This window comes from Chiloscyllium plagiosum, chromosome 6, assembly GCF_004010195.1.
Source record: "Chiloscyllium plagiosum isolate BGI_BamShark_2017 chromosome 6, ASM401019v2, whole genome shotgun sequence".
Lineage (NCBI taxonomy): Eukaryota > Metazoa > Chordata > Chondrichthyes > Orectolobiformes > Hemiscylliidae > Chiloscyllium > Chiloscyllium plagiosum.
In genome coordinates, this window is record NC_057715.1 from 50,771,404 (window position 1) to 50,790,423 (window position 19,020).

Consider the following 19,020-nt stretch of genomic DNA (forward strand, 5'->3'; position numbering starts at 1 on the left):
GAGGCTGAACAGGCTGGGGCTGTTTTCCCTGGAGCGTCGGATGCTGAGGGGGTGACCTTAGAGGTTTACAAAATTCTGAGGGGCATGGATAGGGTAAATAGGTAGAGTCTTTTCCCTGGGGTCAGGGAGTCCGGAACTAGATGGCATAGGTTTAGGGGAAAAGATATAAAAGAGACCTACAGGGCAACTTTTTTCCACACAAAGGGTGGTACATGCATGGAATGATCTGCCAGAGGAAGTGGTGTTGGCTGGTACAACTGCAACATTTAAGAGGCATTTGGATGGGTATATGAATAGGAAGGGTTTGGAGGGACTGGTAGGTGGGACTAGATTGCGTTGGGATATCTGGTCAGCATGGACGGGTTGGACCGAAGAGTCTGTTTCCATACTGTACATCTCTATGACTCTATGGAGGTTCTCTCTCTAAAAAGGTTGGTTAACAAAATTAAAGCATATGGGATAGGAGGCAGCATAGGGGTAAGACCATAAGACTTCATTCTCAACCTTTCACCTCATCAAGTCTAGCCAAATGAGATCATAGCTGATCAATTTCATTTTCTACTGTCCAGTAATCCCTAACCTCAACCCCATGACCATATATATATATCTTTACTGATTAGGAATGTAGTCTCTCTCAGCCTCGAATGTACTTAAATGACGCAGCTTCGAGAAACAGACAAAAGTACTTGGTTCTTGATTGTGGCCTGGCTTGTGTCTTGTGTAGTTCGAACAAGACTTCCTATCTTTATTCCAGATTAACCATTGAATTTTGGTTCTAGTTGAGATTCAAGGACATGTACTCCCAAATTCCTCTGCTGTGTAGCTTTCTGCAATGTTCACCTATTTAGATAATATTGTGCTCCACTATCCTTTCTTCTGACATGTACAAAGGCAGAGGTGTAGTGGTATTATCACTGGATAAGAAATCTCTTGTTTTTAATCTGGTTTATTATGTGTGACACCAGACCCACAGTAAATGTGGTTGACCCTTACCTGGAAACAAATGCTGGCCTAGCCAGTGATGCCCACATCACATGAAAGTAAGTGTCACATTATATTCCATCTTCCAAGTTTTTCTCCACTCACCCAGCTTGTCTATAGCCCTCTGTAAAGTCTTTATCTCACCCTCACTATGTACCTTCACATCCAGTTGTGTGTCATCCACAAACTTAGCAACAGTACTTTTCGTCGTTTATATAAATGTTGTGGATGTGAATATAGTAAGTATACTTAGTAAGTTTGCAGATTACACCAAAATTGGAGGTGTAGTGGACAGCGAAGAAGGTTACCTCAGTACAATGGAATTTTGATCAGATGGACCAATGGGCTGAGGAGTGGCAGATGGAGTTTAATTTAGATAAATGCGAAGATCTGCATTTTGGAAAAGCAAATCAGAGCAAGACTTATACATTTAATGGCAGAGTGTTGCTGAACAGAGACCTTGGAGTACAGGTTCATAATTCCTTGAAAAAAAAAGTTGCAGGTAGATAGGATAGTTAAGAGAGTGTTTGGTATGCTTTCCATTATTGATCAGAGTATAGGAGTTGGGAGGTCATGTTACAGTTGTACAGGAAATGGATTAAGCCACTTTTGGAATATTGCATGAATTCTGGTCCCCTTCCTGTTGGAAGGATGTTGTAAAACTTGAAAAGGTTCAGAAAGATTTACAAGGATGTTGCCAGGGTCGGAGGATTTGAGCTATAGGGAGAAGCTGAATGCTGGGGCTGTTTTTCATGGAGCATCTCTTCAGAAGAAAATATATCAGACTCAGAACATGAACATAGTTTCTTTCTCTGTGGATACTGAAGTGGGAAATGGCACGGGACAGGGTGACACTAGGCACACGGACATAAAGTTGGCCACTTGACACACAAGATGGCCACCAGAACACAATATGGAGAGCGACGGCAAAGCAAAAGATACTGCCTGGGGCCACCTAGATGCCAGCATAATGCACTCACAACCTAGCTGATTAGTTTAAGGTGGATGGAGGAGAGAATACACGTGGAATAGCATACACTGCCCACCAAAGTGTCTGGGTGCAGCTAACACCTTTGATAGAAATGCTAACTGTCTGATATGGACTCAATACAAAGAGCTATTGGCCACGGCTGCAGTAATCGTCCTTCTTAGGAAGCTCAGACGTTGAAATTGACAATGTCTGCACTGAAACTGACAATGACCACACCAAAACTATCAACGATTCTGCAATGGTTTGCAACAAACAAACAAATAAACTATGTTACAAAGGCAATAACCCCATCACTGACCTATTATATAACAAAATGTAGAAAAGTATCTTGACATGTGCTCCGGGTGGAGAGAAGACTCGTAGCTGACCACTGTGCTGTTGGTGCGTCTCTCTCCCCAGAGCTCCGGTATTTCCTTGTACACAATCAACTCTGTCATTGAACCCTGACTCTGAACACAACAATGCTGGCAGACTGGTTCAGTTTCCCCAGCGCTTTTGTTAATTGCAGATTTCCACCATCTAAAATACTTTGCGTTTGCTTGTCCGACAGTCAGGTTCATGGGAAGGTTAATTTGTACAAAAGGGAAATTACATTGATTCATACTGAAGCCTTTGTCGACAAGGAACTTCAATTCTTTTCATCCTTTTTTCTTAAAAAAAAACGTTGAGTATACCGATCCATGTTGCATTCCCCAAAGCAGCACCTTAGCCAGTCCACCTACCTGGTGGAAGAGTTTAAAAACCAGGTAAGATTAACAGATTCTGCTGCATTACCATGCCAACTAATCAGCACCTTATGTATAAACTGACACCTACGTTCTGCCCACAAAAATGACACAGAGCTTACAGTTGCCTGCCACTTTATCATAGCACGCTGGACCCAGGCCAACATCTGTCTCAGGTTTGTTGCAGTGCTCCAGCAAAGCTTAATGCAAGCTGGAAAAATAACATCTCATTTTTCGCTTTGGAGCCCTGCAGCCCTCTAAACTCTAAATTTTTGTACTTGATATGGAGTCATCATTGAACACAAATTGTCCTTGCCCATTTCTTAGCCCACAACCCAACCACGAGGCCTTGTTATCACAATCTGTCATTACAAAATACCTATTATTAACCACCATCAGCATCCATTAACAGCTATTCATCCTCCCAGCCAGGTGTGTTATGGATTCCTTTGTCTGTTCAACTAATCTCCCCTCTTTGGGCTCTATCCCTACCTATAGTTTACTCCTTACCTCCTCCCCATCATCTGTATATAAACCAACATTTTCCTAGCTACCATCAGTTCAGGGGGAAGGATCACCAGACCCAAAATATCAACTTTGATTTCTCTAACAGATGCTGCCGGACCAGCTGAGCTTTTCCAGCAACTTCTGATTTACAGCATCTGCAGTTCTTTCAGTTTTTATTTCCTTTCTAAAGTTGTTTTCTTACATGTTTGCCATGATGAGTACAACATAAAGAGCTTTGACCTTGGTGTCTTTTGGTAATTTTGTAAAGTACTGTACTGGCAAGCAATTTTTCCATCAAAACCACTGTGTAGCATGCTTCGAGGAGGGAACAGCAGTGGTCACAAAGACAAATATGTTCCCAAGTAGCATCTAGCTTCATTATTCTACAATTTGACTGGGTATAAGTTAGGAATTTAATCAACTAGTACAAATAAATACCCTTAACCCAATTGCTAGGTAGGGCATGTAACAAGCTTGCCCATGAATGTGTGGTAGTGACCTGAAGTGCCTCAAGGAAAATATTTCACAGAAAAAGCACAGTCTTGTTGGAAAAATGCGCTGCTCAAAATGCAAGTTAACTAAGTTAAATCTTTGAACATCTATTGCTGTCCCCACTATTAAAAATAAAAGGCTGATGAATTGCATTCAACCTAATACCCCCCCATGGCAGCAACACGTATAATTTAATACATTTAGCAACCTCGTTGCCCCTTTGGCTTTCTCTGCACACTTTTATTCAGTATTGTTTCTCACTCTAATCTTTCACCAAAATGCTTCATCAATGTTGATATGTTCCATATACTTTTTAGCTAACTTAATGTTATAGGTTCAGATGAGCAAAAGCATATTAAAGTTAGTAGTTTTCAGCAAACAATTGAAGTACAGGATTAAAGATTTTCATTTTTTGAAAGAAGATAAAAGTGGCAGTGTGAGATAGGGATAGAACAATGGGAGCTCAGAATTAACAGCTGATAACTTGCTCACATTAAATGTTATGATAATCAAATCAATGTTTCATGAGAAGCATGCTGCAAGACTGAGCTTTTCTTTATGAAGATGATAGTAGGTAATTAGAAAACTACAAAAAAAAAGCAAGAGTTTTAACCGTATGTGCAGGCAGTAAATAAATCTACTGCAACCAATAGAAGAAGAATCAGCCAGATTCAGGAGGCAAATTTCCATTTAGTTTTACATAAGCAAAATTTAGATTTTTGAAAAAAACAGGTGATCAATCTCAGGGCACGGGTGGCGGATTGTCTTCTAATGCCTGACAAATTAACTGTAAATACAGTGCAATGGAAAACCCAAGCTTACCCATTGAACGGTGTAGAAAATTTATACATCAATATGATTACCTGTAAACATTTACAGCTGTTGTTTTGTGCTGTCTTCTAAACAGGACAGTTAAAGTTTGAGACAAAAATCCCGAAATCTAGAATGTTGAAGGTCCACTAGTTGTATCATGTTGCTTGCGGAAGGACAATTGAATATTTACAGATTTGTTACATGTTAGAAACTAGAAATAAAAGTTGCGATTACTGAAGAGGTTCATAACTAAATAAATAAACTTCATTATGCAAGATCCACAAGTCAAATAAATATGAGAACAATAGCAAACCTATTTTGGACTTCATGCTCTTTATCCTTTTGCTGCTTCAACTCCCTTAATGCTTCTCGGTGCCTTTTCTCTGCTTTTTCTCTGTTTACAACTGCCTGTTTTGAGTGAGCTTTCAAATCTGGTTCCTGAAATCAAAAGGACACATGCATATTAAAGTGAAAAGATTATTTCGCTATCATTAGGTGAACATAGTTTGAAAATGAGGAACCTGACTGTATGTTAAGGAATCACAGTGCATTTTTAGACCTATAGTTGTAACTAGAATTTTTATAAGTCTGCAAATACAGCTGACAGGCAAAGTCAACAAAATTGTAAGGTGTTAGAACTAGTCACACCTGAAGTAGCCAGATAATCTGTATTTGAGAAGATTAGAAGCTTTTATGATTTAAAAAAAAATAAAGAGTGGTTTGTGCCAATGGCCTAAAACCATGCTATGGAATGTTGGAGTTCTTGTGATGTTCAAATAACATCCAAAGCGAAACAGTGAAGATCAAGGGTGTGATGCTTAAGAACAAGATTTTAGTAATCTAAGATTATGAGATGAAGGAGAAATATTTCTGTGGGGTTGCACTCAATAAACGGTGCAACCCCCAGAAAAGCATAGTAAATGGTCAGGATTACAGACTATGAAATGTGTTAGCGCTGGAAAAGCACCACAGGTCAGGCAGCATCCGAGAGCAGGAGAGTCAACGTTTCGGGCATAAACCCCTTCATCAGGAATCACTTTTCGACCCCGATCTCCAGCATCTGCAAACATCACTTCTCTCTTTTATTGTGGATATCTAATAGTTAACTTCACACTAAACAGCCAGTTTTGAATTTCATATTTAAGATTTCATTTTTAGCACACAAACATAGTACTACAAGTTTACTTCCTAAACATTTAGTTACAATGATGTAACAGTACCTTGTAATTCTGGTCACATAGGAAGAGTGGGTAAAAAAAATTGCAGAAATGCACAAAAGGTTTTTCATTTCATAGGTACAGTAGGTGAGAAAATACATTAGGTGATAAAAAAAAATCCTAGGAGTGGACAGAATTGCAACAGCCCAGAAATGAGATTATAATTAGAGACGACAGACAGAATTCCTATAATAGATAGGAACTGGGGTCTAAATGGAGCAAGTAGAGAAATTTTTAGTTACAAGAAGAATCACGAGCCATTTTGGAACCACTGTCTAAAATAGTAACAAAAATTACAAAATATAGTTGCTAAAAACATGAGATGGATTCAAGAATACAACAGTTCACTCAAGAATATTGACAGGCGAGACTTGTCTGTTCTGGAAAAGTCTGGAGAAGCAAATTAACAAACAACTTTACAATTATAAAAGGAGAGGCTGGAGGGAAGAACGGAACTAGGGAAACAAGTATCAGATACAGATAGTTACCGCTAAATTCAATGGGGAATTCAGAAGAAACTTCTTTGTCCACAGTTGCTAGAAAGTGAAACTATTTATCACAAGTAGAGGAGACAAGCAGCATGGATGCATACAACAGGAAGTTGTGTGAATGCAAGGGAGAAAAAAGGTACAGAGATTATGTTGATGGGGAGAGAAGAGATCCATGGACCTTTATAGTGCCAATTTAGGAGCGGTAGATCTGATGCAACTATATTAACAGAGTTAAATCAAAATGCAAATAGTAATATTATAGAGAAGGTCAATCAACGGATACAGACTTGGCATGGATAATATCTCAGATTCTTTATACGTAGAAAAGAGTCAAATTTTGCCACGGAGGTGCTGGTGTTGGTGGCGGACAAAGTAAGAAGTCACACTACAACAGGTTGATTTGGAGTGCAAGCCCTTCATCAGGTACAGCAACAGAGCAGCACACACAGACCCAGAGTTTTAAGTTTGCTCACTGAACTAGTAGGCATGTTCTCAAGTTTCATCACCATGCAGACCAATGTCTGCAGGAAACCAACACACATACAGACCAGATACTCAACTACAGGAGCAATCATCCAAACACCCACAAACTGAGCTGCATCAGGGCATTATTTAAAACAGGCCACAACACACTGCAGCACCCAGGAACTACGAGCAGAAGAAAAATATCTAAGCAGCATATTCAAGAACGGGTACCCAATAAGCACAGCCCACCAATTCTTAAACAACAAACCCAAACAAGAAGACACAACATCCCCAGAGACTCTAGCCAGACTACCATACAAAGACAAAGACAAAGGCAAAGACATCGGAGATAATGACCAGACCCCTCTGCCCTCTTCGCATCACGGTAGCCCACAAGTCTACCAACACTAAAAGCAACCGATGAACCTAAAAGGATCCTGTACCAACAACCAGCAGAACAAATGTCATATACAAAATACCCTGTGAAGACTGCAACAAACCCTACATTGGACAGATGGGCAGGAAACACTAGCACCAACGAACCACAAAAGGAAAATGACCAACTATCACTAGTATCCTTACACACAGATGAAGAAGGACACCACTTCAACTGTGACAGCACATCCATCCTAGGACAGACTAAACAGAGACATGCACCAGAATTCATAGAGGCTTGGCATTCAAACCAGAACTCCTTCAATAAACATCAATTTTGAACTCCATTTACCAACCTCAGAAAAAGAGCCGGAAATGATATCACCAATCTTAACAGACCAATACACAAATAGAAACTGGAGGCTCACTGATGATGTTACCTAGCATGGTGACAAAATGTCTGAGAACAAACCTACCAACTCAACAAGCAAACTTACAACCTGAACCTCAACCTGAGCTACAATTCTTTTCAAAGATCATAGACGCAGAGTTTATAGGCAGAGATCAAAGGATACAACAGAGCGCACATGCCAGGGGGAGGGTGAGAGAACCAATTCAAGGTAAGACTATACTGTCAAAAACAGGAAAGAAAGGAAAATTTTACAGAGGCCGAACTGTGAGGTGGGGTGCCCTGTAGCATAACATGAGCCCAAGATCTCTGAGGTGCCCATCCTTGATGGAGATGTGTATATCCAATAATGAGACTGATTGAGGCATAACGCTAGCTAAGTCTGATGGTGGGATGAAACCTGTTGATATTGCTATGCAATAATTTCAGTGATTCATCGCTATGATCCAAAAGAAGAAACTGTAGTCAACATATCTAATGCATAGCGTTGGTCAGAGGACCTGCGCATAGAAGTCATGCTTGAACTTGTGCCATTCAAGTGCTGGCATACTGGGGTGCAAATTTGGTCTCCATGGCTGCTGTGTGTCTAGATGAAGAGCTGGTGATCGAAGGTGAAGACATTGTGGTTGAGTATGAAGCATGAGTTGGAGGATGGTGTCTGGAAACTGGCAGCTGTTGGTATTGAGTATTGAAGTTTTTGCAGCAATGTAGTCATCATAGAGTGCCAAAATGTCCATTATGAGGAATGCTCCTGGTTCGACAGGTCCATGGGAGCCAAGTTTCTATAAGAAATCTGTTATGTTGTGACAGAAGCTGGGGGTTCCTTGTACAATGGGTTTCAAGATGCCCAAGACATAGCCAGAGATGTTCTCATACGATGTTCAGGTGTATTGACTTAGTGTTTCTTCAGAAGGCTGTCAAAGTCTGCTACAAGCAAAGTACATGGATGAGAGTGCACAAAGATACTCTGAAGGACTGAATCAAATGTCCTGATCAACCCGTTAAGCTGATGGGTGCGTTCTTTGGTTGGATCGGCAGGTAGTTGTATCATTCCTGATTGATCAGTTGTTGGTATACTACTTGACCGTTCTATTTTGTATAATCATGGCTCCTCCTTTGATGACAATGTTGTAATCAGTCTTGGGAGCATGGATGGTGCTGCGTTGTGCATGGATGACGTTCTGCGAAACCTTGTGAGTGCAGCTGATGAATCTGGCATTAACACATCTCTCGACAACTTAATCATACATGTCAAGCCTAGTGCATCAGAGGGATCTGATTCAGCTGTAGGGACGTACAACATGGAAACAGACCTGTCATTCCAAATCATCCATGCCAAGCACGACTCCTAAATTAAATCTTATCCCATTTGCCACAATTGGCCGATATGCCTCTAAACCCTTCCTATTCATATACCCATCAAGATGCCTTTTTAAATATTGCAATTGTACCAGCCTCCACCAGTTCCTCTGGCAGCTCATGTCACAAACACATGACCCTTGGGTCACTTTTAAATTATCCCCATCACACAAAACCTAGGACCTCTAGTTTTAAACACCCACATCACACGGAAAAGACCCTATCCATGCCTCTCATGATCTTATAAATCTTTATAAAGGTCACCCCTCTGCCTCCAATGCTCTAGAGAAAACAGCCCTAACCTAAAAACCTATTGCTCAAACCATCAAACTCAGACAGCATCCTTGTAAATCTTTTCTGAAGTTTCATAACATTTTTCCAATAGAAGGGAGACCAGAATTGCACACAATATTCCAAAAGTGGCTGACACAACGTCCTGTACAGCCGTAACGTGACCGTACCACTCCTATACTCAATGCACTGACCAATAAAAGGAGAGCAAACCAAATATCCTACCTACATGTGACTTCACTTTCAAGGAACTATGAACCTGCACGCCAAGGTTCAGCAACACTATCCAGGACCTTACCATTAAATGCATAGGCCCTCCTCTGATTTGCCTTTCCAAAATGCAGCCCTCATTTATCTAAATTAAACTCCATCTGCCACTCCTCAGCCCGTTGTCTCATCTGATCCAGATCCATTGAACCCGAAGGTAACCTTCTTGGCTGTCCAATACACCTCCAATTTTGAGGTCATCTGCAAACTTACCAACTGTACCTCCTAAGTTCACACCAAATAATTCATTAAATTATGAAAAGCAGTGGACCCTTGTCATAAAGCAATGAGCCTTGTGGCACACTGGACACAGGTCTCCAGTCTGAAAAGCATCCCTCCACCACCACCCTCCTGTCTCTCACCTTCAAGCCACTTCTGTCTCCAAGCTCGTTCTTCCTGTATTCCATGTGATCTAACTTTGTTAACCATGAGTCTACCACGTCGAATGCCTTACTGAAGTCCACATCAACTGCGGTGCCCTAAATCAATTTTGAGTTTTTTTTTGAAGACGTAACAATCAAATTAGTGAGACATGATTTCCCACACACAAAGCCACGTTGATTGTTCCTAATCACTCCTTGCCATTCCAAATACATTTGAATCCTGTCCTTCAGTAATCCCTCCAACAACTTGTCCAGCACTGATGTCAGGCTTACCAATGGACAGTTCCCTCACTTTTCCTTACAACCTTTCCTAAATAGTGGCACCATGCTAGCCAATCTCCAGTCTTCCAGAACTTCAACTATGAACAATGATACAAATATCTCAGCAAGAGGCCCAGCAATCACTCCTCTAGCTTCCCACAGAGTTCTAGGGTACACCAGATCAGGACCTCGGGATTTATCCACCTTTATGCGTATTAAGACTTCCAGCACCTCCTCCATGGTATGGACATTTTCTTCCAAGATGTCACCATCTATTTCCCCACATTCTATATCTTTCTTATCCTTCTCTACAGTAAACACTCATACAAAGTACTCGTTTAGTATCACCCCCATCTTCTGTGGTTCCACACACAGGCTGCCTTGCTGATCTTCGAGGGGTCCTATTCACTCCTGAGTTATCCCTTTGTCTGTAACGAATTTACAAAATCCCTTTGGATTCTCCTTAACGCAATTTGTCAAAGCTATCTCATGTCCACTTTTTGCCCTCCTGTTTTCTCTGTTAAGTATACTCCTACTTCTTTTATACTCTAAGGATTCACTCGATCTATCCTGTCTATACCTGACATATGCTTCCTTCTTTTTCTTAACCAAACCCTCAATTTCTTTAGTCATCAAGCATTCCCTATACCTACCAGCCTTTCCTTGCACCCTAATAGGAACATACTTTCTCTGGAGTCTTGTTATCTCATTTTTGAAGGTTTCCCTTTTTTGCAGCCATCTGTTTATTTGTGGACATCCGTCCCAAACAACTTTTGAAAGTTTTGCCTAATATTGTCAAAATTAACCTTCCGCTAATTTAGAACTTGATCTTTTGGATATTATCTATCCTTTGCCATCACGATTTTAGAAAGAAGAGAATTATGGTCACTGGCCCCAAACTGCTCCCCCACTGATAATTCAGTCACTTGTCCTGCCTTATTTCCCAAGAGCTGTTCAAGTTTTGCATCTTCTCTAATAGGTACATCCACATACTGAAAACAGAATTTTTTTGTACACTCTTAACACTACAGCAGTCTATGTTCGGAAAGTTAAAATCCCTGACCAAAATCACCCCAAGTGGGCTGATGTTGTGCCATATCATTTGCCCTTCACTCCTCCCTAGAACATCTTGATACCAACAATAGCTACGTAAGAATCCTACTCTGACTGCAGTTCAGCCTTCAACACTATTATTCCCTTGAGAGTGATTACTAAACTTCGTGATCTCAGATTAAGCCCCACTCTCTGCAACTGGATTCCCAGTTTCCTGACCCACAGGCCACAATCGGTGAAGACTGGTGACAATATTTCATCCTCATCTTAAAGATCCATTCCCACTCTGGCTACGTTTTACTACAACCTCTACCATCGGGGAGAAGGTACAGAAGCCTGAACACAACCACCGGCTGGTTTTGAAACAGTTTCTACCCTACTGTTGTTAGAATACTGAATGGACTCTCAAACTCTTAACATTCACCTGTACCTGTGTTTTTGTTTTTGCCACTGTTTACCCATTATTTATTATGTGTGCTACTTAACTCTGATCTGCCTGTATTGCTCGCAAGACAAAGCGTTTCACTGTGCCTTGTACACTTGACAATAAATTCTATTCAGTACAGATGACCCCACCACACTATTCGGCATCTGTAAAACATTCCTTACTTTCTTGTTTTTACAACATCACCTTGATAAATTATTATGATCGCTACATTAATTAATTTGTACAGTTTTGAATTACTTATTACAATCTCTCGCATGCGTACTCTCTCAAAAGCGCACACACAAATTTATGGGGTGAATCATTTCCATAAAGACCATAAGACATTGGAACAGAAATTAGGCCATTCAGCTCAGAGTCTGCTCTGCTATTCAATCATGGCTGATAACTTCTCAAGGGGACAAAAGTCAGGACTGCAGATACTGGAGATGGAAAGTGTGTGGGGTGCTGGAAGAGGACAGCAGGTCAGCCTCAATTCCAATCACAACAGGGACAGAACCCCCATCCTCTCCCCCTCTCTCCACCACCCCCCCAAAACAAACACTCCAATCCTCACTTCCCACCCCACTAACCTCAGCATACATTGCATCATCCTCTACCACATGCAAACAGACCCCAGCATTGAGGATATATTTCCCTCCCCACCTCATCTGCATTCCAGAGAGACCATTCCCTCAGCAACTCCTGCGTCAGAACCACACCCACAACCAAGCCCACACACCCCCACTCCCAGCTCCTTCCCTTGTCACCACAGGAAGTGTAAAGCCTATGCCCACACCTCCCCAACTCACCTCCATTCAAGGCCCCAAAGAATCTTTCCACATCTGACAAATTTATTTTTACTTCCACACACGTCATCTACTGTATCCGTTGCACCCGATGAGGCCTCCTCTACATCAGGGAGAAAGGACACCAACCTGAGGATCATTTCAGAGAACATCTCTGGGACATCTGCACCAACCAACCCATGGTTAAACATTTTAACTTCACCTCCCACTCCATCAAGGACATGCAGGCCTCCACCATCACCTAACCCTTAGAGGAAGAATGCCTCATCTTCCACATTGGGATCCTGCAACCACATGGACAGTGAAGACAAGGAGGACCCTATACTACTGAGGGACAGAGTGTTGAAACTATTTTGGTCACATATTCATTAATGAAATAACTGAACAAAAGTATTTACTCACATTTTCTTTAGCTTGTCTATGTCCTTCACCCACTGCCTTCAAACCAGAGAGGTAAAGTTTTTCTAGAGACTGAGCTTTTTCCATTTGTGCCATCTGCCATTCAGCCTTCAACTCATTTGCTAGTTGCTCAAGCTGTTGATTACGACGATGTTTTATCTCCTCTCGGATCTGCACAGCAATAGAACGCTCCTGCTCTCTGACCTGCAAAGTAACAAGAAAATGTCTAAAGAACAGAAATAGTCTCAACCTTGGCTACTGTATGTGCTTTTTGTACAGTTTTTAAACACCCTTATTGTTTCACATTATTCTAGTTTGCAGAAAATTAGAAAATAATGGTAGTATTTGAATTTAATATACTGACTACCAATAGGAAGTAATAAACTTGCATGTCACCTTTGACTTTTTGAAAATTAACCAAAATATTTTTGAAGCAGAGTCACCAATGTCCAATTTCCAAATCATAGATATTCAATTAGAGGGAAGCTTGCAGGTCACACTCCCAGTGTGCCTGTTGCCCTTCCAGGGCAGACAGAACCTAGACTTTTTTGTCATGTTTTTTTACACTGCATTTCGATTCTGTAAAGCCTGTGATGGACATAGATCTTTAAAAAAAAACCTTTGATTGGGTTGTTACAAAAGTACATGTCTGACCATACCTGCTTTATTCTTAACCTTCGTCTTCTCTCATGCTCCTCTTTTATCAAAAATGCCTCTTCATTTGGACTAAGACGAAGACCACTCAATTTAACCACTTTTCGTTTCATCCTTCCTGGATCTGTAAGAAGGACCGACTTAGAAATTAAATCATACAGATATCTTCCAAGTTGCACAATGACAGCAAACCGGGAATTTTAAAGTTCAAGCGCCAACTATTCCACAAAAATGTAATAACATCTTCGATGAAGACAATACAGTTCTGCTGAGTCTCTACCCTATCTCGACACCAACCCTGCCCCTCTCTCTCTGCCCAAGCTCCAGCCACCCATCAGAATCCTCCTCGATCCCACCTCCCATCGCAATGCCCTTTGCTTTAATCTACCGCCGGCCGCATTTCCTCTCCCGCACACCACCCTCTGTCCCACCCCCATCCCACAGTTTCGTCAAGTTTTCCGAACCCTCACCAATAATATCAAAGTTTTGTTAGCAATCCAAAACAGAACGAAGGCAGAGTTAACCAGGAACTACGCACGTACACGTTTCAAGGAATAGTATATTTGTTAACGGGATAAAAACAAAATGCTATTGCTGTTTGGGAGACATTTCTCCCCGCGGTATTTTAAAAACAACCGAACCAAACAATTTCACAAACATGCGGTCGGTAAAAGAAGTGTTTCTCGCCCTCCAATTTACCTAAACTTCGGACGGGGCTGCTAACTTGCCCTTCACGACTCAGATGGCACGGCCAAGGAGTGCGAGCTCCTGCAGTTGTGAATCCACCACGAAAGGCCACGTTACTGAGACCAAGCGACGGTTCCACCGACAGCGCGAGACAGACATTTAACAACGAACTGCATTCTCTGACATCACTTCCGCGATTCAAACTGAGCGTCAACCAACCGGAGTCGGCGCGAGCAACCAAACAACAGGGAGCGTCGGGGGAGGACCCAGGTCACGAACGATCGAGAGACAGGGTCATAGAAGGTCATTGACTCGATGGAGGGCCCAGCTCACTGGCTATGCAGAGAAGGTCACAGAGGACCTGGTTCAGAGTGCGATCAGGACCTAAATCATTGACTACGGAGAAGAGAGGGTCAAAGGGAGGACTGACTTCACCGACAATAGAGAGAGGACGCAGATCGTTGACTACATCGAGAGAGCGCGAGAACTCGAGGGAAGACCCTGATCACTGACTACACACAGAGAAATAGGGACAGAGAGAACACAAATAGCTCACAGGGAGAATCCACATCATTAACCACAGAGAAAAACAGAGTCCAAAAGTGTGGTGCTGGAAAAGCACAGGCAACATCCGAGGAGCAGGAGAAAGCAGGAATGGGGTGGGGGTGGAGGTGTCAAGGGGGCTGAGAGATAAATGTTGGGGGAGAGTTGGGCTGGGGGAGAGTAGCTTGGAAGGTGTGGGGTGATGATCATGATTTGGAGATGCCGGTATTGGACTGGGGTGTACGTTTCATTTCTTTCATGTGTAAATCACAAAACCCTTTTTTTTAAAGTTGCATTCTCGGGTTAGCTCGGGGTGATGGTGATAGGTTAGAGCAGAGGGAGAAGTGGACAGGTGGGAAGGAAGAAGAACAATTAGGACAGTTCAAGAGGGTGGTGCTGAGTTCCAGAACAGTTCAGAGGACATCTCCAAGACACACACACTCAACAACCCCACTGCCTTGTGGCCGACCACTTCAACTCCCCCTCCCACTTCACAAAGAACATGCAAGACCTGGGGCTCCTCCACTGCCAAATCCAAGCCATCTGAAATCTGAGGAAGTGAGAGAGGAAATACCTGGGGCTTTAACAGATATAAGACCATAAGACATAGGAGTGGAAGTAAGGCCATTTGGCCCATCGAGTCCACTCCGCCATTCAATCATGGCTGATGCGCATTTCAGCTCCACTTACCAGCGTTCTCCCTGTAGCCCTTAATTCCTCTAGACAACAAGGAATTTTTGCAGCATCCTTGAACATGGGTGAGGTCCCGGAGCACTGGAGAATTGCTAATGTTGTCGCCTTGTTTAAGAAACAAGGATAATCCACATAATTATACATCAGGTGAGCCTGACATCAGTGGTAGGGAATTTGCTGGAGAAGATACGGAAGGATGGGATCTATTCCCATTTGCAAGAAAATGGGCATATCAGTGATAGGCAACATGGTTTTGTGCAGGGAAGGTCATGTCTTACCAACTTAATAGAATTCTTTGAGGAAGTGATAAAGTTGATTGATGTGGAAAGGGCTGTAGATGTCATATACATGGACTTCAGTAAGGTATTTGATAAGGTTCCCCATGGAGATGGATGTTGCGGTTAGGAATGGAGTAAGTGGGGTTCAGGTATACTTGCTAGATGGATAAAGCTGGGCAAAAGGTGACAGAGAGTAGTAGCAGAAGGGAGTTTCTCAAAATGAAGAACTGTGACCAATGATGGGACCACTGTTGTTTGTGATATACTTTCATGCTCTGGAGGTCTGATTAGCAATTTTGCAGATAACACTAAGATTGGTGGAGTAACAGATAGTGAAAGGGACTGTCAGAGCATGCAGCAAAATATAGATAGGTTGAAGAGTTGGGTGGAGAAATGGCAGATGGAGTTCAATCCAGGCAAATGCGAGGTGATGCATTTAGGAAGATCCCATTCAAGAGCGAACTGCACAGTAAATGGAAAAGTCCTGGGGAAAGTTGATGTACAGAGAGATCTAGGTGTTCACCTTGAAGGTGGCAACGCACGTCAATAAAGTGGTCAAGAAGGCATAAGGCATGCTTTCCTTCATTGGACGGGCTATTGAGTATAAGAGTTGGCAGGTCAGGAAAACAGTTTGTATAAGACTTTGTTCCGCCACTTTTGGAATACTGCACACAGTTCTGGTTGCATAAAGGATGTGGATGCTTTGGAGAGGGTGCAGAAGAGGTTCACTAAGATGTTGCCTGGTATGTAGGGCACTAGCTATGAAGAGAGGTTGAGTAGCTTAGGAATATTTTCATTAGAAAGATGGAGGTTATGGGGGGATCCTGATCATCATCTACAAAATCATGAGAGGTATAGACAGGGTGGATACCAAGAATCTTTTTCCCAGAGTGGGAGATTCAATTATTCGGGGCATGTGTTCAAAGTGAGAGGGGAAATGTTTAGGGGAGATATACGTGGGAGGTTCTTTATGCAGAGGGTGGTGGAAGTGGTAGAGGCAGGCACAATAGTGTAATTTAAGATGTATCTAAACAGATACATGAATGGGCAGGGAGCAGAGGGGTACAGACCCTTAGAAAATAGGTGACAGATTTAGATAGAGAATCTAGATTGGTGCAGGCTTGTAGAGCCGAAGGTCCTGTTGCTGTGCTGTAATTTCCTTTGTTCTTTGTATTTCACACACTTCTACTCTCATCCTTTCCTTTCATACTCCAACACGATAGAGTCCCACTTGTCCTCCGTTTCTACCGAACAGCCCAGCACCCAAAGGATCATAAGCTGCCATATTCCCCTCCCTTGTCAGTGATTCCAAAGGACTATTCCTTCCAGGACACCTTGGTCCACTCCTGTCCACTCCCAACACCCTCACGGCACCTTTCCATTTACCTCAATATCCAAGACCCAAACATATCTTCCAGGTGAAGCAGTAATCACTTCATTCAATCTAGACTACTGTGTTTACTGCTCACAATATGGTCTCCTTTTCATTGGGGAGAGTAATGCAGCGTGGATGACTGCTTTGTGGAACACATCTGCTGTACCAGTAAAAATGGCTCAGAGCTTCAAGACGACTGCCACCGTGTTCCCATGCCAATATTTCTGTCTCAGGCCTACTGCAGTGCTCCAGCAAAGCTCAATGCATGCTGGAGGGACAACACCTCATCTTCTGCCTAAGTACTTTACAGCTATCAGTACTCAACATTAAGAATTTAGAATGTGAACACCTTCCTCCATGTTCATTACCCGTCCCCACACCGCATGTCCTGTTCTGTGTGGGTTGCTGCCAGCACAGCCAGCCCATTTTCAACTATTCACAGTTCCTAATGTCACTTAATCAGCAGTTACTACTATCAGCAATCCCTTTGCTTCCCCTCTTTCTCTCTCCCTCACTCTCTCTCTTTAGGATCATCTCCATCTAATTGTTCCACTTACATTCTGCCTCCCCTGCACCTCCCAATTCCATCACCACCATCAGCATAATATATCAGCATTTCCCAGTTGCTTTCAGCTTATTTTTGTTGCTTCACAAGCCTATGAAGTAGCTTTCCTAAATTCAGTACTAATCTCCGAGTGTTAGTATGAATGACTTTACAAACTACAAAAGGCTGAGTATACAATTGTTATGTACTGATTTGTTGCTTAATTTGTAGCCAATAAATCTATTTTGAGCATTGACTTCTTTATGTTGTATTCTGAGCTACTTCAGAGAGCTGATATCACTCATAGAGTCATAGTGATGTACAGCATGGAAACAGACCATTCAGTCCAACACATCCATGCTGACCAGATATCCCAACTCAATCTAGTCTCACCTGCTAGCACCCGGCCCATATCCCTCCAAACCCTTCCTATTCATGTATCCATCCAAATGCTCCTTAAATGTTGCAATTGTACCAGCCTCCACCACTTCCTCTGGCAGATCATTCCATACACGCACTACCCTCTGTGTGAAAACGTTGCATCTTAGGTCTTTTTTATATCTTTCCCCTCTCACCCTAAACCTATGCCCTCTAGTTCTGGACTCCCCAACCCCAGGGAAAAGACTTTGCCTATTTACCCTATCCATGCCCCTCAGAATTTTGTAAACCTCTATAGGATCACCCCTCAATCTCCGACGCTCCAGGAAAAACAGCCCTAGCCTGTTCAGCCTCTCCCTATAGCTCAAATCCTCCAACCCTGGCAACATCCTTGTAAATCTTTTCTGAACCCTCTCAAGTTTCACAACATCTTTCCGATAGGAAGGAGCCCAGAATTGCACGCAATATTCTAACAGTGGGAGTGGGACACAGTTCAATCAGGTAAGACCATAGGGTTACCTTTCCTAAAGGGAATTAGAGAACCAATTAGGTTTTTATTCTAATCATGGTCATTTTCTACACACCAGCTTTTTTATTTTAGAGGCATAGTGGTTTCATATGTAATAATTTTTGTAAACTTGAGCTTGAGATTTTGTGGATACTTGGTGAAGTGGAACAGATAGATTACACTAAAGATTCAAGTAGCAGGGCAGTAGAGGATCAATATGAGCCTAAAAACATACAGTAACACCACCAGAGATAATAACTTATCAGGACCAATTCACCTACACAAAGTTTTAATTTCATGACAAGCAACTGAATGAAGTCATGCACACATTGCACTGAAGTTTGTGCAATGATGGGAAACAATATTGTGGAAGAGATTTTGTGGCTCTGGAAGCCATTTTCTTTGTGCCTTAACTTAGCTACCCTAAAAATCATTACTAAGAGAAATTTGTAACTAACTGTGGAACAAGATTCTGTGTCACAGTCTGACCTGACCTCATATAACAATTTCTCCTTTGAAACCACCCTTAACAATTTCTCCTTTGAATCCTCCCACTTCCTCCAGACCAAAGGGGTAGCCATGGGCACACGTATGGGCCCCAGCTATGCCTGTCTCTTTGTTGGCTACGTAGAGCAGTTGATCTTCCGT

The 19,020-nt window shown here is 42.2% G+C and overlaps 1 protein-coding gene across 1 annotated transcript in view; it reads right to left on the bottom strand.

Annotated features, from left to right (window-relative positions):
- The window catches only part of cep295 (centrosomal protein 295), a 187,738-nt gene extending 173,493 nt beyond the window's left edge, over nucleotides 1–14,245 (bottom strand). Inside the window, exons 1-4 of the mRNA XM_043691513.1 lie at nucleotides 14,066–14,245; nucleotides 13,372–13,490; nucleotides 12,716–12,916; nucleotides 4,823–4,947 (exon numbers count right to left, since the gene is read on the bottom strand). Of these exons, the coding sequence (XP_043547448.1) occupies nucleotides 4,823–4,947; nucleotides 12,716–12,916; nucleotides 13,372–13,479 (434 nt within the window). The 5' untranslated portion in view covers nucleotides 13,480–13,490; nucleotides 14,066–14,245. The remainder of the gene's footprint in view (nucleotides 1–4,822; nucleotides 4,948–12,715; nucleotides 12,917–13,371; nucleotides 13,491–14,065) is intronic.
- Between the last annotated feature and the right edge of the window lie 4,775 nt (nucleotides 14,246–19,020).